Source organism: Nerophis lumbriciformis, linkage group LG29, assembly GCF_033978685.3.
Source record: "Nerophis lumbriciformis linkage group LG29, RoL_Nlum_v2.1, whole genome shotgun sequence".
NCBI lineage: Eukaryota > Metazoa > Chordata > Actinopteri > Syngnathiformes > Syngnathidae > Nerophis > Nerophis lumbriciformis.
In genome coordinates, this window is record NC_084576.2 from 9,077,744 (window position 1) to 9,104,763 (window position 27,020).

The window sequence follows — 27,020 nt, forward strand, 5'->3', positions numbered from 1 at the left end:
AACTTTTTGTTTGTTCTCGCTGGCACATTTCCTGCTTAAAACATGGATAACAAATCCATTTAAATCACTAGTTGATTTAGTGTTATCGATAAAAAAAATGTGGGTTGACATCATGACATTATAACTTCTGAACAGATGTATGTGTTGTCTTGGAAACACTACAGACAAGTTTGCCTTGCAGTATACCCAGACTAAAGAAGTTGTGTTTTCGCCAGGGTTTGTTTGTCTGTCTGTTAGCAATAGATTTTAATGAAAACTTCAGGAAATGTCCAAAACCACACACAGACTTCGTACACGCAGGGAATTTTGGGAGATGTATCGGTAGTTTGCATTGAGACCGGCCAATTCAAAAGTGCCAGCAAAAAACTACACTGAACAAGTTTTAATTTTTTACCTTGATGATTTTGATACCAAAATACAGCGGTATTTATAATACCATTACACTAATTATTACTAATTATTACCGTTATTACTAATTATTCATCATTTTCAAAATGTGTATTTATTTTGATATTTTGAGTGATATACAATAGGCCAACAAGCTATCTGGCTGTGGTAGCTTGACATGCAAATTTCAATCAGTTCTTCTTCCTTTTGACATTTTCAACTGATCTCTTGTCCATAATAAGCAGCAGAGAAGCTGGCTGTTCATTGCGTCACGTCTAGGGTGGTCAGTGTGATCACAGTATGCAGTGTACTAGTCTGTGACTTTGCAGGTGCTTTCTTTTAGATGCAAATGTAATGATGCCACACATTTTATTACAAATTGTCAGTGAGGGTGAAACCACACCCGTGCATTAGCGTCACATTTAACCCTGCCCTGGTCGTAGCAAAGCAGCACTCAGCTCATCCCAGTGGAAGTGTCCCATTAAAACACTGCTTGTGGCAAGTGTCAGCGCTCAGAGCGGTGTGAAAGATGAGCGCAATAACGGAAAAGGAGCATATCACATGGCATCACAAGTGGGCCTCCAGGGTGTGAAACGAGTTGATGCCACGCATCACGCAAGCCTTCAGGGGTGGAGAAGGTTAAACATGACGTCACTGTACATACTCAGCCCTCCTTCCGTTATATGATCCACAGATAGGAGCTTATAAACCTGTCCTATGTGGAAAAAAATGCAGCGGGCCTTAAAGCACGTACAGTATGTGAAGTTTGCTTTGATTTTTTATGTATCAGAAGGGCTTTCTGGGCTTTATAGTGTGAACATATCTGTCTCAGTTGACAGAACATTAAAATAAAACTGGCATACTGTAAGTGCACATGCGTCGATCTAGATGGCCGCTGCTGCAGTTCGCTGAGTTCTTGTCTTTTGTCTATGTTCTTTGTTCGCTTGTACTTTTTTATATTTTTACATTTACTCTACATTTACTTTCTATCTAGTCGTGCCCTTCTAAACATGCAGTTTAGAAGTGTTTTGTTCGTCCTACTGACGGTGGGGATGCTACTGAAGAGCTCAGACGGGCAACAACAGTGGAGAGGCTCTTTTATCTACACCAGGGAACAGTTGTTAGCGGCACCAGTTATTAGCATCCAGCTAACGGACCCGGCGCTAACTAACCAGAACCCGGAGGAACTAAAAAGGACTTATGGAGGTGCTCATGGCTGTCGAGGGAAAAGGAGACGCTCGAGACAGAAGAGGGCTGAAGCGAGGAGGGAGAGAAGGAGATATACACCATATCTTCCTTCCATCGTCATGGGTAACGTGCTGTCTCTGGCAAATAAAATGGATGAGTTGTCGGTGCTTGCCGGTAGTCAGAAAGAATATCGTGAGTGTAGCCTAATGTGTTTTACTGAGACGTGGCTGCACGACGATGTTCCGGATAGTAACGTCTTTATAAACGGGTTTCAAACGGTGTACGCTGACCGGGACCGAACCAACGGCAAGCGGGATGGAGGGGGGCTTGCTTTGTTTATTAATAAGAATTATTGTCATCCCGGTCATATCACAATAAAAGAGCGCCACTATGACCCGAATATAGAGATGTTAGCTGTAGGACTCAGACCATATTATTTGCCCAGGGAGATTCCGCATGTTATCGTGATGGCAGTATACATCCCCCCCTCTGCTAACACTGCAGCTGCCAGTGACGTCATCCACAGCTCGATAGCCAGACTACAAACCAAGCACCCGAAAGCTCTAATCCTCATCTCGGGGGATTTTAACCATGTTACTATGGACAAATAACTACCCAACTTCACTCAGTATGTCAGCTGCCACACCAAAGGAAATAAGATCCTGGACCTGCTGTACGCAAACATCAAGGATGCGTATAGCTCCATACAACTCCCAGAGCTGGGCCGGTCAGACCACAACCTTGTTTACCTCAACCCCTTTTATGTGCCTCTGGTCAAAAGACAGCCTGTGACCAAAAAAACAGTGAGAAGGTGGTCAGAAGGGGTCCAAGAGACACTACAGGGCTGTTTTGAGGTAACTGACTGGCAGGTGCTCATGGAGCCTCATGGAGAGGACATTTACGGGCTCACAGAGTGCATCACAGACTATATCAACTTCTGTGTTGACTCAAATGTCCCATCAAGGACGGTCACCTGCTACCCAAACAAAAAGCCGTGGGTGACCAAGGACATCAAAGCCCTACTGAATGAGAAGAAGAGGGCATTCAATGCTGGTAACAGGGAGGAGGTGAAAAGAGTTCAGGGGCTGCTGAAGACCAAACTCAGGGAGACCAAGGAGAACTACAGGAGGAAGCTGGAAGGGATGCTGAAGGACAACAACATGAAGGCGGTTTGGAGAGGTATGCGAACCAATCCATCCCCCCCTCCCCGCCTCACAGCCCCCCAACACCAATGACTACTTCCCCCCTTTCAACACCTCACCCTCACCAACCACCTGAGACCCCCCCAGTGTGTCTGTCTGCAGAACAGGTGAATGCACAGCTAAATAAGTTACACACAGGCAAGGCCGTGGGTCCTGACGGTGTGAGCCCCAGGGTGCTCAAAGCCTGTGCCCCACAGCTGTGTGGTGTGCTCCAGCACATCTTCAACATGAGCCTTAGGCTGCAGAAAGTCCCCACACTGTAGAAAACCTCATGCGTGGTCCCCATCCCCAAGTGCACGCGACCCAGCACCTCGAAGGACTATAGGCCGGTGGCTCTAACCTCCCATATCATGAAGACCATGGAGAGGTTGGTCCTGGAACAACTCCGCCCTACAGTCAAGCCCCACCTGGACCCACTCCAATTCGCCTACCAGCCCCGACTGGGAGTGGAGGACGCAGTCATCTACCTGCTGAACCGAGCCCACACTCACCTAGACAAGCCTGCGAGCAGTGTGAGGGTCATGTTTTTTTACTTCTCCAGTGCTTTTGATGCCATATGGCCTGGACTACTGGGTGTGAAGTTGGAGACGATGCAGGTGGAGGCTCCCTTGGTGTCCTGGGTTGTTTACTTTTGAAACTGATGCTTAGTGTGCTGTTTTTCCCTGCTTCCTGTGAGTATTAAATTAGTTTTACTTGCATTCCGCCTGCCATTCTCTGCATCCTTGGGGTCACGCTGGAAGCAACGCTCTCCAGATCCCTGACAGAAAGGTTCCAGTGAAAGCAATACAATACTCCTCAAGCCATGACAGAGGTGTCATTCAACTGTAAATCCATGTATCATCCCAAAAGTTATGAAAATATTTTATGTAGGTTGAAAAGTTACTTAGTGCTGCTATTAAGAGGTATATCAAGTCTGGCGATGGAAAGAAGGCATTTAGTTATCTATCGATTACTCAAAAATGAATTGATATGGGAAATGACTGCCGGATTCATTTAAAAAATGATATAAAGAGAACAGTGTGTTGGGATATTTCAGTCATTTGGATGTTATGGGTCCTCTTTTTTTCATTCACAATCCCTATGTGAGACAAGAATAAATATGTTCTCTTTTTTATGCATTCTAATTTGTAATATTCTGCGCATAAAGCCCATCCATCCATCCATCTTCTTCCGCTTATCCGAGGTCGGGTCGCAGGGGCAGCAGCCTAAGCAGGGAAGCCCAGACTTCCCTCTCCCCAGCCACTTCGTCCAGCTCCTCCCGGGGGATCCCGACACGTTCCCAGGCCAGCCGGGAGACATAGTCCCCACCTTCTACCATCCTAGTCACGTCTGTTGTGTCCTTGGGCAAGACACTTCACCCCTTGCTCCTGATGGCTGCTGGTTAGCGCCTTGCATGGCAGCTCCCGCCATCAGTGTGTGAATGTGTGTGTGAATGGGTGAATGTGGAAATACTGTCAAAGTGCTTTGAGTACCTTGAAGGTAGAAAAGCGCTATACAAGTATAACCCATTTATCATTTATTTATTAACGTGTCCTGAGTCTTCCCCGTGGTCTCCTACCGGACAGACGTGCCCTAAACACCTCCCGAGGGAGGCGATCGGGTGGCATCCTGACCAGATGCCCGAACCACCTCATCTGGCTCCTCTCGATGTGGAGGAGTAGCGGCTTTACTTTGAGCTCCCCGTGGATGACAGAGCTTCTCACCCTATCTCTAAGGGAGAGCCCTGCCACCCGGCGGAGGAAACTCATTTCGGCCGCTTGTACCCGTGATCTTGTCCTTTCGGTCATAACCCAAAGCTCATGACCATAGATCCTCCCATGTCCGAGTTTTTGCCTCCGCAACCGCTGAAGCCGCACACCGCTTGGCCTGTCGGTACCTGTCCGCTGCCTCAGAAGTCCTATTAGCCAAAAAAAACCGATAGGACTCCTTCTTCAGCTTGACGGCATCCCTCACCGCCGGTGTCCACCAACGGGTTCTAGGATTACCGCCACGACAGGCACCAACTACCTTGCGGGCACAGCTCCAATCAGCTGCCTCGACAATAGAGGCACGGAACATGGTCCACTCATGTCCAGTACCTCCCTCGTGACATTTTCAAAGTTCTTCCGGAGGTGGGAATTGAAACTCTCTCTGACAGGAGACTCTGCCAGACGTTCCCAGCAAACCCTCACAATGCGTTTGGGCCTGCCAGGTCTGTCCGGCATCCTCCCCCACCATCGCAGCCAACTCACCACCAGGTGGTGATCGGTTGAAAGCTCCGCCCCTCTCTTCACCCGAGTGTCCAAAACATGAGGCCGCAAATCCGATGACACAACCACAAAGTCGATCATGGAACTGCGGCCTAGGGTGTCCTGGTGCCAAGTGCACATATGGACACCCTTATGTTCGAACATGGTGTTCATTATGGACAATCTGTGACGGGCACAAAAGTCCAATAACAAAACACCACTCGGGTTCAGATCCGGGCGGCCATTCTTCCCAATCACGCCTCTCCAGGTTTCACTGTCGCTGCCAACATGAGCATTGAAGTCCCCCAGTAGAACGAGGGAATCACCCGGGGGAGCTCTCTCAAGTACTCCCTCGAGCGAATCCAAAAATGGTGGGTACTCTGAGCTGCCGTTTGGCGCATAAGCGCAAACCACAGTCACCCGAAGGCGGAGGGAAGCTACCCTCTCGTCCACCGGGTTGAACTCCAACGTGCAGGCTCTGAGCCGGGGGGCAACAAGAATTGCCACCCCAGCCCGTCGCCTCTCATTGCCAGCAACCCAAGGGTCACTTAGTCTCCTTATTTTTTATTTTTCACAAAAAAATTATCCATCCTTACATTTTCTACCGCTTGTCCCTTCTGGGGTGGCGGGGGTTCGCTGGAGCCCATCTCAGCTACAATCGGGCGGAAGGCGGGGTACACCCCGGACAAGTCGCCACCTCATCACAGGGCCAACACAGATAGACAGACAACATTCACACTCACATTCACACACTAGGGCCAATTTTTAGTGTTGCCAATCAACCTATCCCCAGGTGCATGTATTTAGGGGTGGGAGGAAGCCCGGAGGGAACCCATGCAGTCACGGGGAGAACATGCAAACTCCACAGAGAAAGATCCCGAGCGCAGGGTCGAACCCAGGACCTTCGTATTGTGAGGCAGACGCACCAACCCCTCTACCATCGTGCTGCCCAGTACAAAATTATGATTTAACAATTTGTTTTCCATCTATTTGTAATGCTCCAAAATATGCATTCAAATTAATATAAAGATTTAATTAAAAATTGTACAATAATAGTTTCACACAAAAACGGGGGAAAAAGAAGAATAAATCACCACGCGGGTAGGCGTAAAGACAATTGGATTGACAGTGCTGCCAACAAGGTGTCCATTATTTATTTTTAAGGGAGTTGGTAACTCTAGACCCAAAGCTACACAAGCACATGACAAGAATAATAGCACTTTAATTTTCAAATTGACACTGACATTCACAGAGCCGCGCTGCTTGCGTGGCAAAAAACTGAAAGCATTTGCTGCATTGTGCCAGAGTCTATTACATGAAATGTCATTTAAATTTTACAATATTTGTCATCTCAGTTGTAGCCAAGCTGAAACATTCCAAACAATAGTTTTATAGCACATTTGCACATTTTTTTCAGTGGAAAGGTTTCATGGAGCACAGTTACTATTATCGCAAATAATGTTGAAGCCAGCCAGGCTTTATATGGTTCCTTTTTTGCCCTCATTACAGTTGTGGTACAGGCAGTGCGCTCACCAAGATGAATAATTAGCTGGAATAAAAGCAGATTCATGTAAATTTAAAATACAGCTAATTAACAAAGGTCCAACAGACAAAGGTGTATAAATAATACCATGTCAGTGCTTTTTCCGAATGCCACATTTCTCAAACAATTCCAAAATTTTAACATTTAGCTCATTTAAGACAAACAGACTGACCATTGTTTTCAATTTTTTTTTTAACAGGTTAGTGTTATTGTAGTGAGTCTTCTTCTGCGTTGTGTTTTTTTAAAATAAAAGACACTTCACCATGCCGTCGGTTCAGTATTTATTGGGAAACCTGTGTTGGAAACACAAAACACACACACAGGTCTCAACTTTCTGGCGGAGTGATATCTGCTCCTTCTCGTTCAGAAGTCCGAAGGAAGAGAAAGTAACATTCATTCATTCATATAAAAATAATAATAAATTAAATTACATTAACAAAAACGTTTTCTTACAAAATAATAATGCACAAATCCACATACCTGTGTTGGAAACACAAAACACACACACAGGTCTCAACTTTCTGGCGGAGTGATATCTGCTCCTGTGTAATGCAAACACCACGCGTAAGTACTATCAAACAATTTACACAGTCGACGCTCTACGTCTAAATAACCGAAATTGTGCATAAAAATTACTCAAAACAACACATCACTTGTACCCACAACAATACTGAGTTAACTTTTCAAGTATCTAGGAACGTTTAGGAAGACTATTTACAATATGAAGAAACACGGAGCAGTGGAGAACTATTACCTTCTCGTTCAGAAGTCCGAAGGAAGAGGAAGTAAAGCAATCGAAAAACAGCAAAGACACTTCCCGCACCGGACATCCGGTTCTTCAAAATAAAAGCGTTACTTCAAAATAAATATAATACCCTGTCTAGTTCATAATATAGCGCAACAACATCACACTATTACATTATCACACGATCCCTTTTTAGACAAGCAGTAAACTTAGAAGGTAAATCACAAGCTGTTGGTTAAAAAAATTAATTGCTCATAAAGTCGATAACAGTTGAAATTGCACTCGAAAACGATATCAACTTGACTCGTTAAAGGGGAACTGCACTTTTTTAGAAATGTTGCTTATCGTTCACAATCAAGAGGGACAAGAACACACATGTCTTTTTTGTTAGGATTTTAAAGATGGCAAACGCTTGCAAGATGGGGCTAATAGGAGTCACTATTGTAGCCTTTAAAGCCCTCTAAAACAACTTCAGAAGCCTCCATCAACGTACATATGGGATCTTTCTGTGTGGAGTTTGCATGTTCTCCCCATGACTGCATGTGTTCCGTCCGGGTACTCCGGCTTCCTCCCACCTCCAAAGACATGCACCTGGGGATAGGTTGATTGCAACACTAAATTGGCCATAGTGAGTGAATGTGAGTGTGAATGTTGTCTGTCTATCTGTGTTGGACCTGCGATGAGGTGGCGACTTGTCCACGGTGTACCCCACTGAGATAGGCTCCAGTGACCCTGAAAGGGACAAGCGGTAGAAAATGGATAGATGGGATGGATATTACTATATAATATATACAATATATAACAAATCCCAATTACCATGTACAATATTACAGTAATCAAACACGACTGTGTTTTCTAATCATGGCAGACTTGGTAATAGACAACGAAGACGACTATTTTTGGACAAATGAGGATTTACAACCTTATCTTTTTTAAACTAAATACGGAGGATAAACTGCTACTTATAGATTGTTGGAGCAGACGGAAGCCGAGAGAGTGCGACATAGTCACGCTGCAAATCTGAAACTTTGAATTAATGGATTGTTTACCCAAATCAACTGGAAACATCCCTGGTCAGCTAAACAATTGTCCTTCGAGTAAGTAATTATACTATTGATCATGATACATGCAGCACATCTACGTACACTACAGTCCATACGATGCAAGCTAGCTGTGTACAAACAAAACATGAAATGTGAGCTAATACTTTACAGATACTGTAATACGATTGTTCATGTTTTACAGTCAGTACAAATTGGTGTTCTATCGCAGTGTTGTGCATTACAAACTCAAACGCGCTTTGTGCTGACGTAGAAGCCAGCTTATCTCTTACCGTAGTTAGCTCTTATGGCTAATACCATAGCACGCCGATGTGTTAGTACGCTAGAAAAACAGTTACTCGATGTTCGCACTTACAATAACAATGTCGCTACAAATTGGTTATTATACAGGTTACCGAACGTAAATGAAGTATTGTTGACGGTTTTTGAATGCATTTTTAAAGTGATTTAGAGGTAGGATGAATTGTCCCCATTAGCAGCATTGCTAGCCACCAAGAACATGTTTCAATGTGAAAGAAAAAAAAAGCTTTTGTCTTCTTGTCTCTCATTAGGATTGTGAACGTTAGGCAAAATTCCCCCCAAAAAGTGCAGTTCCCCTTGAAGGCTTCACTTCATATTTTAGTCTTTGGCATTCTCAATCTATGCAACAATACCAAAATGTACACATCCCTGAGGGCTACAGAGTTCAAAATTGTATTCAGTTTCAAATCGTTGTTGACCTGAGGGTAACATACACTTAAAAAGGTTACCTTCGTAATTTTTTTTAGTATTTTTCTAATTTGTAAAAACAAAGACTGATGATCTCACTGTATATATATTATGGCTGTCAAGTTTAACAGTTACCACCGCACATAATTAGTCACAACAAGTTATCTTATAATCATGTATCAATGCAGATTAATCACAGTTTATTTTGACCGCAAATGCTCCTTTACTTTAACTGTGTATGGTTACTTGAAATGCAGTATGGGTTGGCATATGGTCAGTGATCAGGTCAATGCATACGTCAGTGATAAGATGAGTGAATAGACTCTGACTGATGTGCTCTGTGACAAATTTCACTCCAAAATACATTTCAATGGGACTTCAAATAATACTGCTAACACGTTTCGAGCAAATCAATTACATATATTTCGTAAAACATTTAAAACAATTTTTATCTATGCCATTCTGATGATAAAATTGTATTTGTTAATACAAATTATGCAATCAAGTAATTTACTGTGATTATTCATGATTTATCACAATTAGAAAGTGTCAGGCTTGGTCAGAAGGATAGGACTCCGATGCAGAGTAGGGAATATATCGGCAGGCTTTTATTTTTGAAAGCTTCCTTTTCACCTCCAGAATCAGGGTAATTCAAAATCTACAGTAACTTAACTAGTTGGCGAAAAGGTTCCAAAAAAAAGGAACAACCGAAAATCACTACGACAGGAGGAAAACACAAAAACACTGACAAACTATAATTGGCGACGTATATTCTATGAAACTTATATAAACACAAAACGCTCCAATAGGAGGAAGAAACAATGGCTATGAAAATTCTACACTTTTTCTAATCTAATAATTGTTAACAAAAAATGTCACACAAAAATTTGAGGAAAGAAAGAACTATAAGAAAAACTGAAATCTAACCACTTCAGCTGTAAAACTAAATAACACAAAATCACGCTGCTGAGGAGGAGAAAAAGAAAACTCAAAATAGCAACGAAGGGATTCAGGATCAAGGTATACAAACGTGAGACGAGGCAAGGCATGGACAGGCATGGACATGGATTCTAGAGAGGCACGAATACTCGAGACAATCTGGCACAGAACAAAGGGAGGAGTGGGTTTATAAGACACATGAGGGTAATAGGGAGCAGGTGGAAACAATCAGGGAACAGGGATGACGTCAGACTGATGACACAAAAGGAAGGGCAAGTGACCTGAAACTAGAGGAGAGTTACTTTTCAAACTAAAAGATGCAAATCACAAGACAGAAAAAAACCAAGACAAGACATCCCTCACCGCGGTGTGACAGAAAGTGTGATCAATCTGATTCAAAAATAATAATTTACCGGTAATATTACATCACATTTAACCAATACATGTATATATATACTTGTGGTGAGTCACCAGTTGAGCCTTGCCATGGATTGCGCAATGACTCGGCTAACTGCTGGCCTGCTGAGCAGTGAGACCGTATTGCTATATGAATTATATTATACATTTCCATAGTTTAGTTAGCTGAGGTATATAATGTACAGTGTATTTTGTCAACAACTGTATGTGTGTAACGTATTTCTTGTGCTGAGCAATCATCAAACGGCTGCAAAAGACGCACTGGGTGAGGCTAGCAGTAATCCCGCCTCCTGGTGGTAGAGGGCAGTAGTGATTCCAGAGATCATTCTTGTGACTACACGACTGCAGAAGAAGTGACAACATGCAGCAACAGTTAACAGCGATCGTTTATTTTTTCCTCTTGCCTGGACTATTAACATGGAGGATTACATATCTAAAATAAAACAGTTTTCTAAACTGGACTTTCAATCGAAGCAGGAGGTAATACTTAAAGGAAGATCTCCATCGAGACAGAGAGACTTTTAAAACTGAAGAAAGATAAGGAAGACTTCTATAAACAAGTTATCGATGCTTTTGTTCAAAAGGAGTGGCGCATGGACTTAATTTATAAGTAAAGGTAAGACCATAATAACGTTTTTTTTATTAAATGTGCTTTTTTGTGTGCTACAGTTTGTATGTGTAAAGTTAAAGTTAAGTTAAAGTACCAATGATTGTCACACACACTAGGTGTGGTGAAATTTGTCCTCTGCATTTGATGAAATGGTAAATGGGTCATACTTGTATAGCGCTTTTCTATCTTTTTAAGGAACTCAAAGCGCTTTGACACTATTTTCCCCATTCACCCATTCACACACACATTCACACACTGATGGCGGGAGCTGCCATGCACGGCGCTAACCAGGCCCATCAGGAGCAAGGGTGAAGTGTCTTGCTCAAGGACACAACGGACGTGACTCGGATGGTAGAAGGTGGGGATTGAACCAGTAACCCTCAGATTTCTGGCACGGCCACTCTCACAACTTCGCCACGCCGTCCCCCTGATGATCACCCCCTGGGAGGTGAGGGGAGCAGTGGGCAACAGCGGCGCGCGCCCGGGTATCATTTTTGGTGATTTAACCCCCAATTCCAACCCTTGATGCTGAGTGCCAAGCAGAGAAGAATGCTGGTATGAGATTTTAAACATAACCCGTTAACTGCTGACAATCAAATGGTGTATAAGATACTCTTTAAGGTTCATATGTTTGTAAATCTGACTGTGATGAAGTCAGTGCCTCACCAGCCATCTGTTTATGTGTATATATGTATATGTATATATATATAAGTGTTTATATATATATATATATATATATATATATATATATACACACACATATACTATATATACACAAATATACTATATATACACACACATATCATGTTGTGTACATACATCTACTGATGCTTAGTCTGGACACATCTTCAGTGACCTCTTGGACTCACCGGGCGTTTCGGGTCTCTAAACTGGTCATACGCCCTCCTCCAAGCGACCCAACCGGGGGTGATCAAATCCCCCGGCTTGTGTCCAGACGCTAGCTACCATGACTCCAAGGATCTCCTCTTTTGAGCCACAACCATCTCGAGGCCCTTTCCGCCGCTTCGGTGGTACTGCAGATGGCTCTCCTCTTTCTCTCTCCATCGATGCCCAAACTGCTGAAGGCTCTGACCAAGGAACAGGCTGCAAATCCTCTGCATCCAACCTCCACAAGGAAATACCTTGTTCTCCAACCAGCCTGTTGACAGTCGCTGACCAGTCCTGCATACTTGGAGAGCTTCCTCTCGAAGGCTTCTTCCAGGCAATCTTCCCACAGGACTGTCAGCTCCAGCAGCACATCTTTTTTGGTGAACTCAGACACAAGGACAATGTCTGGTCGCAGGGAGGTGACTGCGATATGGCTGGGGAACTTCAGCTGGTTTTCAAGGTCCACCAACAACTGCCAGTCTTTTGCAGACATCAGGATGCCTGCTGATGTTCTTCTAGCAGGAGTTGGCGTGTCCCCAGTTCTGACAAAGGCGATGGTTTCCTTGAAGGGGTGGAACTGTTTTGCCCATGCCAGTCCTGTGCTAATGGCTTCAGCGATGGTCTTCAGGACTTGGTCATGCCTCCACCTGTATCTTCCATCTCCAAGTGCCTTTGTACAGCAACCGGGGATGTGTTCCAGGGTTCCTCGCTTGGAGCACAATGGGCATGCTGGTGTCTCTGCTATGCCCCATGTGTGCAGGTTTGAAGGGCTTGGGAGCACATCATACACTGCCTGGATGAGAAATTTGATGCGTTGCGGCTCGGCTTTCCAAAGCTCAGCCCAGGTCACTCTCCTCTCAACCGCATTCTCCCATCTTGTCCAAGCTCCCTGTTGCTTCATTCCAACAGCCTTGCAGGTTCTTGTCTCCTCCACTGCCGCTCTCACCTCATCCTGAACAAGACGTCGGCCTTCCTTCCCCGTAGTGTTCAGTTGGGGAGTTGGAAAGGATCCTAGCCCAGCTCAACCCCGTACTATATATACACACATATATATGCATATATATATATATATATATATACACAAACACACACATATATACACATTTCCGCATATATACACACATATATACACTTTTCCGCATACGCATATATATATATATATATATATATATATATATATATATATATATATATATATATATATATATATATATATATATATATACACATATATACATATATATATACACACATGTATGTGTATATGTATGTATATATAAATATGTATATATGAATATGTATATATGAATATATATATGTGTGTGTGTGTGTGTGTGTGTGTGTGTGTGTGTGTGTGTGTGTGTGTGTGTGTGTGTGTGTGTGTGTGTGTGTGTGGTGTGTGTGTGCGTGTAATATTGTGCCATTTTGCTTGGTTTCCCATTTTGGCTGTTTTTAATGTATTTATTTCTACAATGTGCCATAGGCTAATAATACAAAGTAGCCACTTGCAGCAAATGCTGTATGTTGGATACTCCTGTTCATTTAAATAGCTAGTAAGTAACTTTTAAGACATAAATCAACCACATAACACACCCAAGATGTTGTTAAATGTGTCTTTCGATGGTACATCTAATCAATCAATTTGATATAGCAGATTTGGTAGCTGGCAAGTGGTAATATTGAACACCAACACCAGACAACATTATTTTTTTCCACAGATGAATAATCTTGACAATTCTCTATGTGAGACAAAGGCATGCATTCAAACAACTACTGTATGTGGGAGTAAGACTAACACAGTAGTGGTAAGGGACCCATTTATTATGACAGGGATACAGCAAATTAAATATATTTTGTATTGTATTGAGGGTTGTGTTTTGGGGGAAGGAAAGGAGAGGTTCTGTTTACATCAGTTGCTCCAGTAATGCTGCAATGCTGTTCCCAGAATGCAATTCCAATCAGCAGCGCAGTCAGTAAGTGCAATTTGGAATGGTTGTTGACGATCTATGATTTTGAAAACTTCAGAAAGAAAAAACTTCTGTCCACACTTCCTTTGATTTTAAGACCAAAAGGGTTGTTTTGGCAAATAGTGTATGATAGTTTATATTTACAAATGGTTAGTTCTATATGATGAATACATACAGCGTTTTAGGACACATACACAGACAATGCACATTACATTTTATTTTTTAATTAGATAATACAAGGCAAGATAGTCTGGACCGTTGGGGTATTCTTTCGTGAGATATGGCGTCAGGGGATAAGCTGAGTCACCCAAAATAAAAAAAGGGACCGGATCTTCACCTTCCAGCAGTTGTTTGGGACATGGGGGGATGGTTCCATCTTTACCATGAATTGATTAACGTGGACCCCGACTTAAACAAGTTGAAAAACTTATTTGGGTGTTACCATTTAGTGGTCAATTGTACGGAATATGTACTGTACTGTGCAATCTATTAATAAAAGTTTCAATCAATCAATCAAAGCTGCGCGCTAATGGCGGAGTTAGCGAAGATGCGGGCATCACGTACGCTGCCTGGCCATTTCACAGTCACATCCATAAAGCAATATTTGTAGTCACACTGCTTGTATCACATCCACGGGAGGAAGGGACAAAGTTTTTCGTTAAATAGAATCACAGCTGCGCGCGCACAGACGCAGCGGCTTACGGCTCTCCATTTCAGTGCTCTTTCTTCCTTCTTTTCTTCATGTTTTTTTTCCTTTTGTGCACCACCTGTACTGCAAACACCCGGTACACCCGCCAGTCACTCTTGGATATCGGTAACTCGCACCAGATATCTGTTTCGAGCGACTTTCACCACGAGCACAACATCCCAGATGACATAGCGAGAGCACAGGGCTCTCCGTGGTTTGTTGTCGGGTCTGGGAGACGGCGCAGACGGAGGAGGGAGAGGAAGCAGAAGCGTGGCCGCAGGTCCGGCGTCTTGCTCAGGCTTAGGAAACAACCCCACAAGCCACCTCTACCGAGCCTGTTCCTCTCTAATGCCAGATCCCTTGTACAGAAAATGGACGACCTGGAGTTACAACTTGCTGGAAACCGCTATGTTCGGGACTGTTGTGCTATGATTATCACCGAAACCTGGCTTCACCCGGAAATACCCGATGCTAGCATGCAGCTAGCCGGACGCACTCTGCTCCGCCGGGACAGAACTAAGGACTCCGGTAAGAGCAGAGGAGGGGGGCTCTGTATCTACGTGCATGAGAACTGGTGCAACAACGGGACAATCACTGAACAGCACTGTTGCCCGGACGTGGAGTACATGTCTGTTAGATGTCGGCCTTTTTTTCTCCCGAGAGAGCTGTCTGTTGTTATCATCACGGCTGTGTATATTCCACCGGACGCCAAAGTAAACACAGCGCTCTCTCTTCTGCTGAACACCGTCAACGAACAGCAGCGGGCCCACCCCGACGGTGTTCATATCATAGCAGGGGATTTTAATAAGGCCAATCTGAAGACTGTACTCCCTAAGTTCTACCAGCATGTGAAGTGTTCTACAAGGGGCAAGAACACCCTGGACCACGTGTATACCAACATAAAGCACGCGTACAGAGCTACACCCCTCCCCCAGCTTGGACAGTCAGACCATCTTTCCCTCCTGCTCTCTCCTACCTACACCCCCATCAGACGCCAGGCCAGGCCTATCACAAAGACTGTTATGACCTGGCCTGACGATGCACTCCCCAAACTTCAGGACTGCTTCCAACACACAGACTGGGACCTCTTCCAACAACAGGAGCTGGAGACAGCCACAGGAACGGTGCTGGACTACATAAAGTTCTGCATCGGGAATGTGACTGTGGAAAAAACCATCCGGGTTTACCCCAACAAGAAACCCTGGATGACCAGCCAGGTCCGCACACTCCTCAGGGCCCGCGACGCAGCCTTCAGGTCAGGGGACAGGGCACTGTACAGTGTTGCTAGAGCCGACCTGAAGAGAGGGATTAAAAAAGCAAAGGCGGACCACAGGAGGTGCATAGAGTCCCATCTGTCCAGCAAAAACTCACGGGAGGTGTGGCGGGGCATTCATGACATCACGAACTTCAGAGGCTGCAATATGACAACTGCGGATCAGAGTGCGACATTGGCAGAGGAGCTTAACTGTTTCTTTGCCCGTTTCGAAACCCCCCAACGACACTCATCTGCTCCAGCCCTGCCCCCGCCCCCACCGGGCTCCGGCGCCACTCCACTCACTGTACAGGAGCACAGTGTCAGACGAGTGCTCCTGGCTGTGAACCCCAGGAAGGCTACCGGACCAGACGGAGTACCTGGAAAGGTGCTCAGGACGTGCGCCCACCAGCTCGCTCCCCCCCTCACCAGGATCTTCAACCTCTCCCTGGCTCAGGCAGTCATCCCATCCTGCCTGAAGTCATCTACAATAATCCCGGTGCCGAAGAAGTCTCCCATCACCAGCCTGAATGATTACCGACCAGTGGCCCTCACTCCGGTAATCATGAAGTGCTTCGAGCGACTTGTTCTCCAGCACATCAAGGACCATATCCCTCCAGACTTCGACCCCCACCAGTTCGCATACCGGGCGAACAGGTCCACAGAGGACGCCATCGCTGTTGCTCTCCACTCTGCTCTGAACCACCTGGAGCAGCAGCAGAGCTACGTCCGGATGCTCTCTGTGGACTATAGCTCTGCCTTCAATACAATAATCCCGGACAGACTCTGCAATAAACTGGACACTCTTGGCCTCCCCCCTCTCACAAACGCCTGGATAAGGGACTTCCTAACGGACCGACCCCAGAATGTGAGACTTGGCCCGCACCTCTCATCCTCCCGCACGCTGAGCATCGGCTCCCCACAGGGCTGTGTGCTGAGCCCCCTCCTCTACTGCCTTTACACCCATGACTGCAGTCCGGCCCACAGTGACAACCTTACCGTCAAGTTCGCCGACGATACCACAGTGGTCGGGCTCATCTCCAGGGGTAACGAGGCTGCCTACAGAGAGGAGGTCCTGAAGCTGACGGCCTGGTCTTCGGAGAACAACCTCGCTCTCAACACCAGCAAGACCAGAGAGATCATCGTCGACTTCAGGAGGAGCAGCACCGACCCTGCCCCCCTCTACATCAACGGCGAGCGTGTAGAGAGGGTCCACACCTTCAGGTACCTTGGAGTCCACATCTCTAATGACTTCTCCTGGACAGTCAACACCACATCAATCATCAAGAAGGCTCAGCAGCGGCTACACTTCCTTAGAGTCCTCGGGAAGTACAACCTGAAGCCTGACCTGCTGCTGACCTTCTACCGCTCGTCCATCGAGAGCCTGCTGACCTACTGTATTACGGTATGCACTGCAGCAGACAGGGAGAGGCTGCAAAGAGTGGTCAAGACGGCTCAGAAGATCATCGGCCGCCCTCTCCCCTCTCTGACGGACATCTACACCTCCCGCTGCCTCAACAGAGCCAGTGCCATCATCAAGGACAGCACCCACCCTGGCTCTGACCTGTTCCACCTGCTGCCCTCTGGGAAGCGCTACAGGTGCATTAAAACCAAAACAAACAGGTTAAAGAACAGCTTCTTCCCCAGGGCCATAACCATCCTGAACGGACTGCCCCATTGTCCCTCATAACTGCCTTCTCTTCGGTGCAATAACCCATTCCACCAACCACCCTGTTTTTGTTTTGTTTTTTTTCATGTATATATTCATTTCACACCATATTCATTGCACTTCTACATTTTTTATATTTTTATATATTTGCACATTGTTTTTCTAGCATGCACACATCGCACTGTATGGAATGGCCTCAATCTCGTTACCTTGCGTAATGACAATAAAGCTGATTCTGATTCTGATTCTGATTCTGAAAGTTCTCTTGCCGTCTGAGAAGTGTTTTATCCGAAATAGCTGCAATTGCGCGTTTCTTTCACTTAAGGTATTCATGTGTGACTTCTACAAGCGTCTGTACATGTCGAAGAAGGAGAAACACGGAATGTCTGGATGACTGGCCTCCCTCTTTTTAGCTTTGGTTGTTAGGAAGCGCGCTGTGGCGCGCTGTGGCGCGGTCTTTCTGCCGTTACTTCCTGTGTGGGGGCGGTCTTTCTGGCGTCATTTCCTCTCCGAACTCACTTTGTAAATGATCAATGAGTCCATACAAAGCTAAGTGCTGGAGATTCAAGAAATACACGGCTGACTTACTTGTGTAAAAATGTGTCCGAGGAGGGGGACCTTAAACGATGGTTTAGGGTGAGTGAAACGGGGTTTAGGCTAAATAATTATTCGTTTAAAGGGTTAAACGCCTTAGTGTAGACATGGCCTTAGTGTAAATGGGGCGGTGTCATTGTCGTTAAGCCGTTGGCCAAAGTCGTCAACGTTGGGTCCGTCCTGTTGGGGAACTCATCCTCCCCCCCTCTCGGGTTCCCCTGGGTGTATTTCTCAGTAGGTCGTTATGTAGCTTAGTTGGATTTCTCTCTCACAGAAGATGCAGGTTGGGATGCTACCCCTTGCTGCCCCGGTCGCCGTCTTTCCGAGCTGTCAATTGACTCTCCAATCGTCACCAGTTTACATACAATATTTACAATATCGCAACAAATATCATAATATCATATTTTTCAAAGTTGTTTTTGTTAAAATAAAAACATATACTTAAATATCTGCTTGACATATGATTTCATTTCATTTTAACGTAAAATTTACGGTGGTTTTTTACAACATATTACTGTAAATTAAATAAAAACTACCACTGTTTTTTATAAGGTAAAATTCTGTCAACTGAGCTGCCGGTTTTTCTTTTTACCATAAAATCTATGGTTGTTGTTTTTACAATGTATTACTGTAATGTAAAAACAGTAATCAAACAAAGATTTGTACAAAACAAACAACAATAATAGAAGAAGAGAAGAAAACACACACACACATTCACACACACGCACATACAAACACACGCGTACAGCACTATTGACAATAACGATGCAAAAACTAAACATGGCATGGCACTGAGGATTTGAGGTCAAACGCCACCTTTGAGGCATCCACACTGGAGAATAACTAAAAATAACGTTGTACATGTACATATATTTTATCACATTTTATACTATATACAGACACACATACATATGTGTGTGTATCAGAGGTGGGACCAAGTCATTGTTTTGCAAGTCACAAGTAAGTCTCAAGTCTTTGCCCTCAAGTCCGAGTCAAGTCCCGAGTCAAGACAGGCAAGCCCCGAGTCAAGTCCAAAGTCAAGACTGGAAAGTCTCAAGTCAAGTCCTAAGTCCTGCATTTTGAGTTTCGAGTCCTTTCAAGTCCTTTTAACCACAGACTAATATATTAACACAGATTGTGTATGCTTTTCAAACGCTGTATTTATTTATTAAAACAAGTGCATTTTAAATTGCAGGAAAGAAAATTGTGCTGACATTGCACTTTATAATAGCACTATTAACCAGTCATTTTAAACATTAACTCATTCCTTTACAGAACAAACACATTGAAAAATAAAGTGCAAATGTACTTATTTGTACAATAGTGTTAACATTGAAAAAACATGACATATACGTGAACATAACAAAAAAGTTGTACTTTTTATATGTCAGGGCCCTATGCTGCATTGCATTTGCAAAAGACCAAATTAGCCTAGAGTCTGTCAGTCATTTGTGCACGATGGGGGCGTAGTATGATGCCACCATGGCTGAAAACTCGCTCCACTGGAGGCAGGCACTGCCAAGACTCTCATGGCCACTCGGAACAGTGAAGGAAGAGTCTTCATGTTCAATGCCCAGAACAAAAGGGGGGAGAGAGTTGTTTTGGGTTGGTGCACTACTTGTAAGTGTATCTTGTGTTTTTTATGTTGATTTAATTAAAAAAATAAAAAAAATAAAAAAAAATTCTTGTGCGGCCCGATACCAATCGATCCACGGACCAGTACCGGGCCGCGGCCCGGTGGTTGGGGACCACTGAGGTAAACAACCAACAGTATGTCAGAAAGCTAGCTAAAACGGTACACATATTCATAATATAGTATACATTTTAACTGACCTTTATTTTACTATTTTTGTCTTTTTTTAGGTGGCTAAAATACGCGGTGCTGCTGACCGCCGTCTAACGTTACGTGTGATATATTGACTAACGTAACCCTGCTTAAAAAAAATCACTGAACAAAAAGTACGAATAAGGTAGTGAACTGCAACAGATTCCCGTGTTTGCAATAACGTTATAACGTTAGCAGTGAGTTTACAGCCTCACTGATTTAACTACACAGAAAATAAAAGTCACGTTACTTAGCCAATAAACGTTATCTTACATTCAAAACTTACCGTTCTTTGTGCAACTTCAAATGTCGGACGAAGTTGGAAGTTGTTGCCTCTCCATTAGTAATTTTCGAACCGCATGTGTTGCATACTGCAAACCGTTTTGTGTTGACCACCTTGTAATTTTTATACCCAAACAAAATTATTTTAGGTATCATTTTTTGTTCACTGGCGTGTGGTTTGGACATGTCTTCTTCGTTGGTTGTCCTGCAATTTGATTGGATGAATGCTGTGTGATGAAAACAAAGTAGATCTAATTTGATTGGCTGTTGTACTGAGACCACACCAGCTGACACACGCAACGCTGATAGACAAGTACACAATGAAAAATACGGAGCGCTCCCGAATAACTTTTTCATCTTTGGGTTTTGGGGAAAGTAGCAAGTCATGTCAAGTCATGTCAATTCAAAAGGCTCAAGTCCAAGTGAAGTCACAAGTCATTGATGTTAAAGTCTAAGTCGAGTTGCAAGTCTTTTTACATTTTGTCAAGTCGAGTCTAAAGTCATCAAATTCATGACTCGAGTCTGACTCGAGTCCAAGTCATGTGACTCGAGTCCACACCTCTGGTGTGTATGTGTGTGTATATATATATATATATATATATATATATATATATATATATATATATATATATATGTATATATATATATGTATATATATATATATGTATATATATATATATATATATAGAAAAACAGTACCACTGTTTTTTTCTTCAATTCTGGCAACTGAGGCGGCAGTTTTTTACTGAAAAAATGTGCTACTATATACTACTATGTATGTATATATATATATATATATATATATATATATATATATATATATATATATATATATATATATATATATATATATACACACGTATACACATATGCATATATGTATATATACATATATACATACATAGTAGTATATAGTAGCACATTTTTTCAGTAAAAAACTGCCGCCTCAGTTGCCAGAATTGAAGAAAAAAACAGTGGTACTGTTTTTCTATTGACCGTAATATGTTGTAAAAAAAAAAAACCCCACACAAATAAAAGCTGTATATTTTATAGTAAAATTCTACAGATGCTACAATTTTGTTTTACAGTGTATATATAATAATCAAATACATAGCAAATTCGGATATTATTCACTGTTACAATCGGCCCTCCGATGGCAGCCATAACTGTGATGTGGCCTTCAATGAAAACAAGTTTGACACCCTTGGCATCACTAATTTCAAATGATAAATTAAAAAAAAAAAGAAGCTCCCAGGGCCCTTCACCAGAGAGCGCTGTGGTCCTCCCGGCGTCATATTCACGTACCCGGAAGTACTCCAGGTGGCAGTGCAGTGAGTGTAGCCTGCCGTAGTTCTTTGCCTGTCAAAAAGAAACATTCTGATATTATGTTGACATTTTGTTTGGACGTCTTTAACTAGAACCACAGGGTCGGAGTCAAATAACGAAACGAGTAAGTTATTGCTGCTGTGTTTCCACCTTGTGTCAAAAACGATGCTTACACAGGTTAGCGAGTTAGCATGTACTGTACTTCGGAACATTAGCCAACAAACCAAAGCACACTTTGTAAATATGTTAAGAATGTACATTGTTGTTTTTTGGTCAGTCTAATCTAGTTTATTGTCTAGGGATGTTGACACTCAGTCGTACAGTTGTAAAAACTCAGCCTATATATGACTCATCACATGAAAACTACAGTTATGATCGTGTTTTTCTAGTCATTCCTCGAGTGGTTGTTGGGGGATGGAAGTTTAAGTGAGCATGTTGTCAACCAAAAGTGGTGAATAAATGTTGTTTATAAGCGAACTTAAAAGATAATATTAGAGTACTTAAATAGTGGTGTGCAGTGGCGGGTGTTGTACCGAAATCTGTTACCCATCGGAATTTGTAATTTCAGGGGGCGATGTTCCCATGGCGTTTGTTTGATGGTTAAACGGCAAGCCCAAAGAGGAGGAGAAGAAGAACGCTTGCGTAAATGGCGTAAACTATCCATAATGCTGAAACGTCAGTTGTCAGAATTTCAGCATTAATAAATTACACATATTCTGGAAACCAATGACTTACTTTAATTATAGTATGAGTCCATTGTATCAGCTGTTGATTCTCTCTCACACACATACATTTTCCAATATAGATAAGGCTATACATGCACATGCAGTTGTTCTGTTTGTTATGGCTGTATGTTCCCTAATCTTAAGCCAGGCAAGTCATTGATTTCAATGAATATGTGTAATTTATTAATGCTGAAATTCTGACAACTGACGTTTCAGCATTAAGGATAGTTTACGCCATTTACGCAAGCGTTCTTCTTCTCTTTGGGTTAGCCGTTTAACCATCAAACAAACGCCATGGAAACATCGCCCCCTGGAGTTACAAATTCCGATGGGTAACAGATTTCGGTACAACAGCGGGCAAACCCAAACAGGTTACAATACATACTAAAATACTTTTCACGATTCAAAAGTGTAATATGGTGATATATTGCCATATTCTGCATAGTTCATTGATACTTTTAAATTGCAGCTAAACATTCAAGTTGTGTGTATGTACACTAGATCAATGTTTTTCAACCTTTTTTGAACCAAGGCACATTTTTTTCCATTGAAAAAATGCGGGGGCACACCACCAGCAGAAAACATAAAAAAATTAAACTCAGCAGACAGTAAAAAGTTGTTCTGGCAACTGTTGGATATGAATTCAAACCATAACCAACCATGCATCACTATAGCTCTTGTCTCAAAGTAGGTGCACTGTCACGACCTGTCAAATCACGCCATAGAATTGTCGGTGTTTTCCTGTGTGTAGTGTTTTAGTTCTTGTCTTGCGCTCTGACTTTGGTGGCTTTTCCTATTTTGTTGGTATTTTCCTGTTGCAGTTTAATTTCTTCCCTTCTTGCTTTGTTTTAGCAATCAAGACTACCGTATTTTCCGCACCATAAGGCGCCCTGGGTTATAAGCCGCGCCTTCAATGAACGGCATATTTCAAAACTTTGTCCACCTATAAGCCGCCCCGTGTTGTAAGCCGCATCTAACTGCGCTAAAGGAATGTCAAAAAAACAGTCAGATAGGTCAGTCAAACTTTAATAATATATTAAAAACCAGCGTTCTAACAACTCTGTTCACTCCCAAAATGTACGCAAATGTGCAATCACAAACATAGTAAAATTCAAAATAGTGCAGAGCAATAGCAACATAATGTTGCTCGAACGTTAATGTCACAACACACAAAATAAACATAACGCTCACTTTCTGAAGTTATTCTTCATTCATAAATCCCTCGAATTCTTCTACTTCGGTGTCCGAATTGAAAAGTTGGGCGAATGTGGGATCCAAAATGGCCGGCTCCGTCTCGTCGAAGTAATCGGAGTCAGTGTCGCTGTTGTCCAGCAGTTCTGTGAATCCTGCCTTCCGGAAACCTCGGACCACAGTTGTGACCGAAATATCTGCCCAGGCATTTACGATCCACTGGCAGATGTTGGCGTATGTCGTCCGGCGCTGTCTCCCTGTCTTGGTGAACGTCACGTGTGTTCGCCTTCTGTCATCCACTGTTCCCACGCAGTTAGCAGTCTAGCTTCGAATGCCCTGTTGACACCAATATCTAGCGGCTGGAGGTCTTTTGTCAATCCACCCGGAATGACGGCGAGTATTGAATTAAGCGCGTAAGCGTGTCTCTTAATGTGATGTTATGAGCTAGCAAATATAACAACTACACTACCCAGCATGCAACGATAGTGACGAGCATGCGCGGTAGCCCTGAGAAGCGTTGTTGTATGCTGGGAGTTAGAATGTGGTTATGAGCACGCTGTGAGTAAACGTTGAGAACTCAGTTAACACGCCTCGTCTGCATTATTTATAATTAGACAGACAACACACTTAATAGGAGCCATTTTGGGGTCTTTACATAAACACACAAATGGAAATGAGACGTCACATATCCCAGCATGCACCGCGCGCTTCTTCTACGGGGAAAAAAGATGGCGGCTGTTTACCGTAGTTGCGAGACCTAAACTTTATGAAAATTAATATTAATATTAACCCATATATAAGGCGCACCGGATTATAAGGCGCACTGTCAGCTTTTGAGAACATTTGTGGTTTTTAGGTGCGCCTTATAGTGCGGAAAATACGGTATTTCAGTTGTTTTTATCCTTCTTTGTGTAGACATTGTTAATTGTCATGTCATGTTCGGATGTACTTTGTGGACGCCTTATCTGCTCCACACGCTGTAGGTCTTTGCTGTCGTTCAGGACTCTGTTTTTGTTTACTTTGTAGCAAGTTCAGTTTTACTTTTGTTCTGTATAGCCTTCTCCAATCTTCAATGCCTTTTTTTAGCGGCACTCACCTCCTGGTTATTTTTGGTTTAAGCATTAGATACCTTTTGACCTGCACGCTGCCTCCAGCTGTCCTCTGCATATTGTGATCACGACAAAGCAATTAGCTACCTGCTGCCACCTACTGATATGAAAGAGTATTACACGGTTACTCTGCCGAGCTCCAGACAGCACAGACACTCAACAACGGCACATTATTTGCGTATTATAATTACTGGTTTGCAAAAAATATTTTTAACCCAATCAGGGGAAATGACATAATCTCCCACAGCACACCAGTGTGCCGCGGCACAGTGGTTGAAAAACGCTGCACTAGATGACAGTAATATCTAATTAGAAAAACAGTCAAAAACTAATTCTGATCGATTAACTTCTATTTATTACAATTACACAGAAAGTGGACTGGCTTTCTTGCCACTTAAATGTAACCCCCCACCCCCCAAAAAACTAACTGTTGACGTTTTGCACTGCCTTCCTCAGTAGGGCTGCATCTATCAGTTATTTCAGTAATCAATCATCAGTCACATTTATTTATATAACCCTTAATCACAAGTGTCTCAAAGGGCTGCACAAGCCACAAAACATCCTCGTCTCAGATCCCACATCAGGGCAAGGAAAAACTCAGCCCAATGGGAACAACGAGAAACCTTGGAAGGGACTGCAGATGTGGGGATTCCATTAATCGAGCTATCGGATGAAACACACTAATTGCCTATTTTAGGGAAAGTAGTTGCTATAGCAGTTATTTTTTTCCCCTAATAGATGCACATCATCAACATTTAGATTTCACTTTAAACATGTGTGCATTAGTTTAAAAAAAACAACCTCTATGCTGTTTGCTACCTCATAGCACCCAAACACCATGTAGCCAGGCAGAAACAATGTTCGCGTAGTTAAAGTTCTGGGATTTTATACATTTTTACAAATTGCACTAATTAAACAACTAAGTGAAGAAACAGAATTTAAATCAAAGTTTTTTTTCTAATCGAATGTACCGATTTAATTGATAAATCGATGCAGTCCTACCACTAAACACGCACAACGAGGTAGCAGTACAGCGACTTTGTGTGGAGCAGAGGTGCATAAGTTGGCCCGAAACAAGTCTTTAAAAAATTATCGATATTAATAAGACAATTAAAATGTATATTATATCGTCAGGAAAAGTATTGCAATAGATATGTTCCCATATCAATATTTTTTCCCCCACACATAGCAAACACCATTGCACAAATGCAATGGGAATATGATTGATATTTGAGGTACAGTTTTTCTTTCATGTCTGTCTTACACACTTGGTTTAATTGGTCTCATTCTAATGCTAACGTTAGCTACATAAATTGGTTGTTCTGTACTTGTAAAATATTGTGGACAATTTTACAATGGGGCGGAATGGCGTAGTGGGTAGAGCAACCGTGCCAGAAACCTGAGGGTTGCAGGTTCACTCCCCGCCTCTTACCATCCAAAATCGCTGCCGTTGTGTCCTTGGGCGGGACACTTCACCCTTTGCCCCCGGTGCCACTCACACCGGTGAACTGAATGATGAATGGTGGTGGTCGGAGGGGCCGTTGGCGCAAAATTGCAGCCACGCTTCCGTCAGTCTACCCCAGGGCAGCTGTGGCTATGAAAGTAGCTTACCACCACCAGGTGTGAATGATTGATGGGTTCTACATGTAAAGCGACTTTGGGTACTTAGAAAAGCGCTATATAAATCCCAGTTATTATTATTATTATTATTACAAAGACATGAATAGAAATGCACCTTTTTATTCCGCCTCTTCAATAGTAAGCCAACTTTTTTGTTTGTATCTTTTAAATATTTTGCAAATGATATGGTTTAATGACTCTTTATGTTACAGATTGTTCATCATCCAGCGTTTCATCCAACATCTGAACTCCAATGTCTTCTGGGTGTCCACCCCAGTCACCTGCTGTGGCAAAGTCTGAAATAGCAATCGATGGAGAATGCCCACTGCTGGCTGCCACCTTTGCCTACTGGGACAATATCCTAGGGCCACGTGTGCATCATATTTGGGCATCAAAGGGTGATCAGGGGATGTTTCTTAGTGATGGCGATGTAACTTTCTTGGCCAATCACACACTCAATGGAGAGATTCTGCGTAGTGCAGAGTGTGGAGCAGTGGATGTCAAGTTTTTTGTCTTAGCAGAGAAGGGTGTCATCATTGTGTCACTCATCTTCGATGGTGTACTAAAGGGGGACAAGAACACCTGTGCCTTGTCTATTATTTTGCCACAGACCGAACTGGCCTTTTACTTACCTTTGCACACCATCTGCGTAGAAAGGCTAAAGCATGCTATTCGCAGGGGGCGCATTTGGATGCAGAAGGTACCTTTGAAATTACTACCAAATTATTACCTGTTTTTAACCATATAGTATTGCTCTGGTCTTGTGATACTAAACAACTTTAAAGTAATCTGCACATTCGTGCGGCTCATTGGATATTGTAACATGACCACATTATTAATGTTACTGTACATTCTG

At 43.1% G+C, this 27,020-nt stretch overlaps 1 protein-coding gene and 1 long non-coding RNA gene across 3 annotated transcripts in view; one reads left to right on the top strand and one right to left on the bottom strand.

Moving 5' to 3' along the window:
- Positions 1-6,117: 6,117 nt before the first annotated feature.
- Positions 6,118-7,461, bottom strand: LOC133571868 (uncharacterized). The gene is made up of 2 exons (XR_009810462.2): positions 7,029-7,461; positions 6,118-6,903 (listed from the first exon to the last, which is right to left on the bottom strand). It is a non-coding gene; the product is annotated as an uncharacterized lncRNA (long non-coding RNA).
- A 14,024-nt stretch (positions 7,462-21,485) lies between these two features.
- c9orf72 (C9orf72-SMCR8 complex subunit) overlaps positions 21,486-27,020 on the top strand; it is a 55,408-nt gene continuing 49,873 nt past the window's right edge. Inside the window, exons 1-2 of one of the 2 annotated variants that reach the window (XM_061925070.2) lie at positions 21,486-21,643; positions 26,377-26,864. In XM_061925070.2, the coding sequence (XP_061781054.1) occupies positions 26,418-26,864 (447 nt within the window). In that variant the 5' untranslated portion in view covers positions 21,486-21,643; positions 26,377-26,417. The remainder of the gene's footprint in view (positions 21,644-26,376; positions 26,865-27,020) is intronic. The other variant, XM_061925069.2, reaches the window with a different exon arrangement.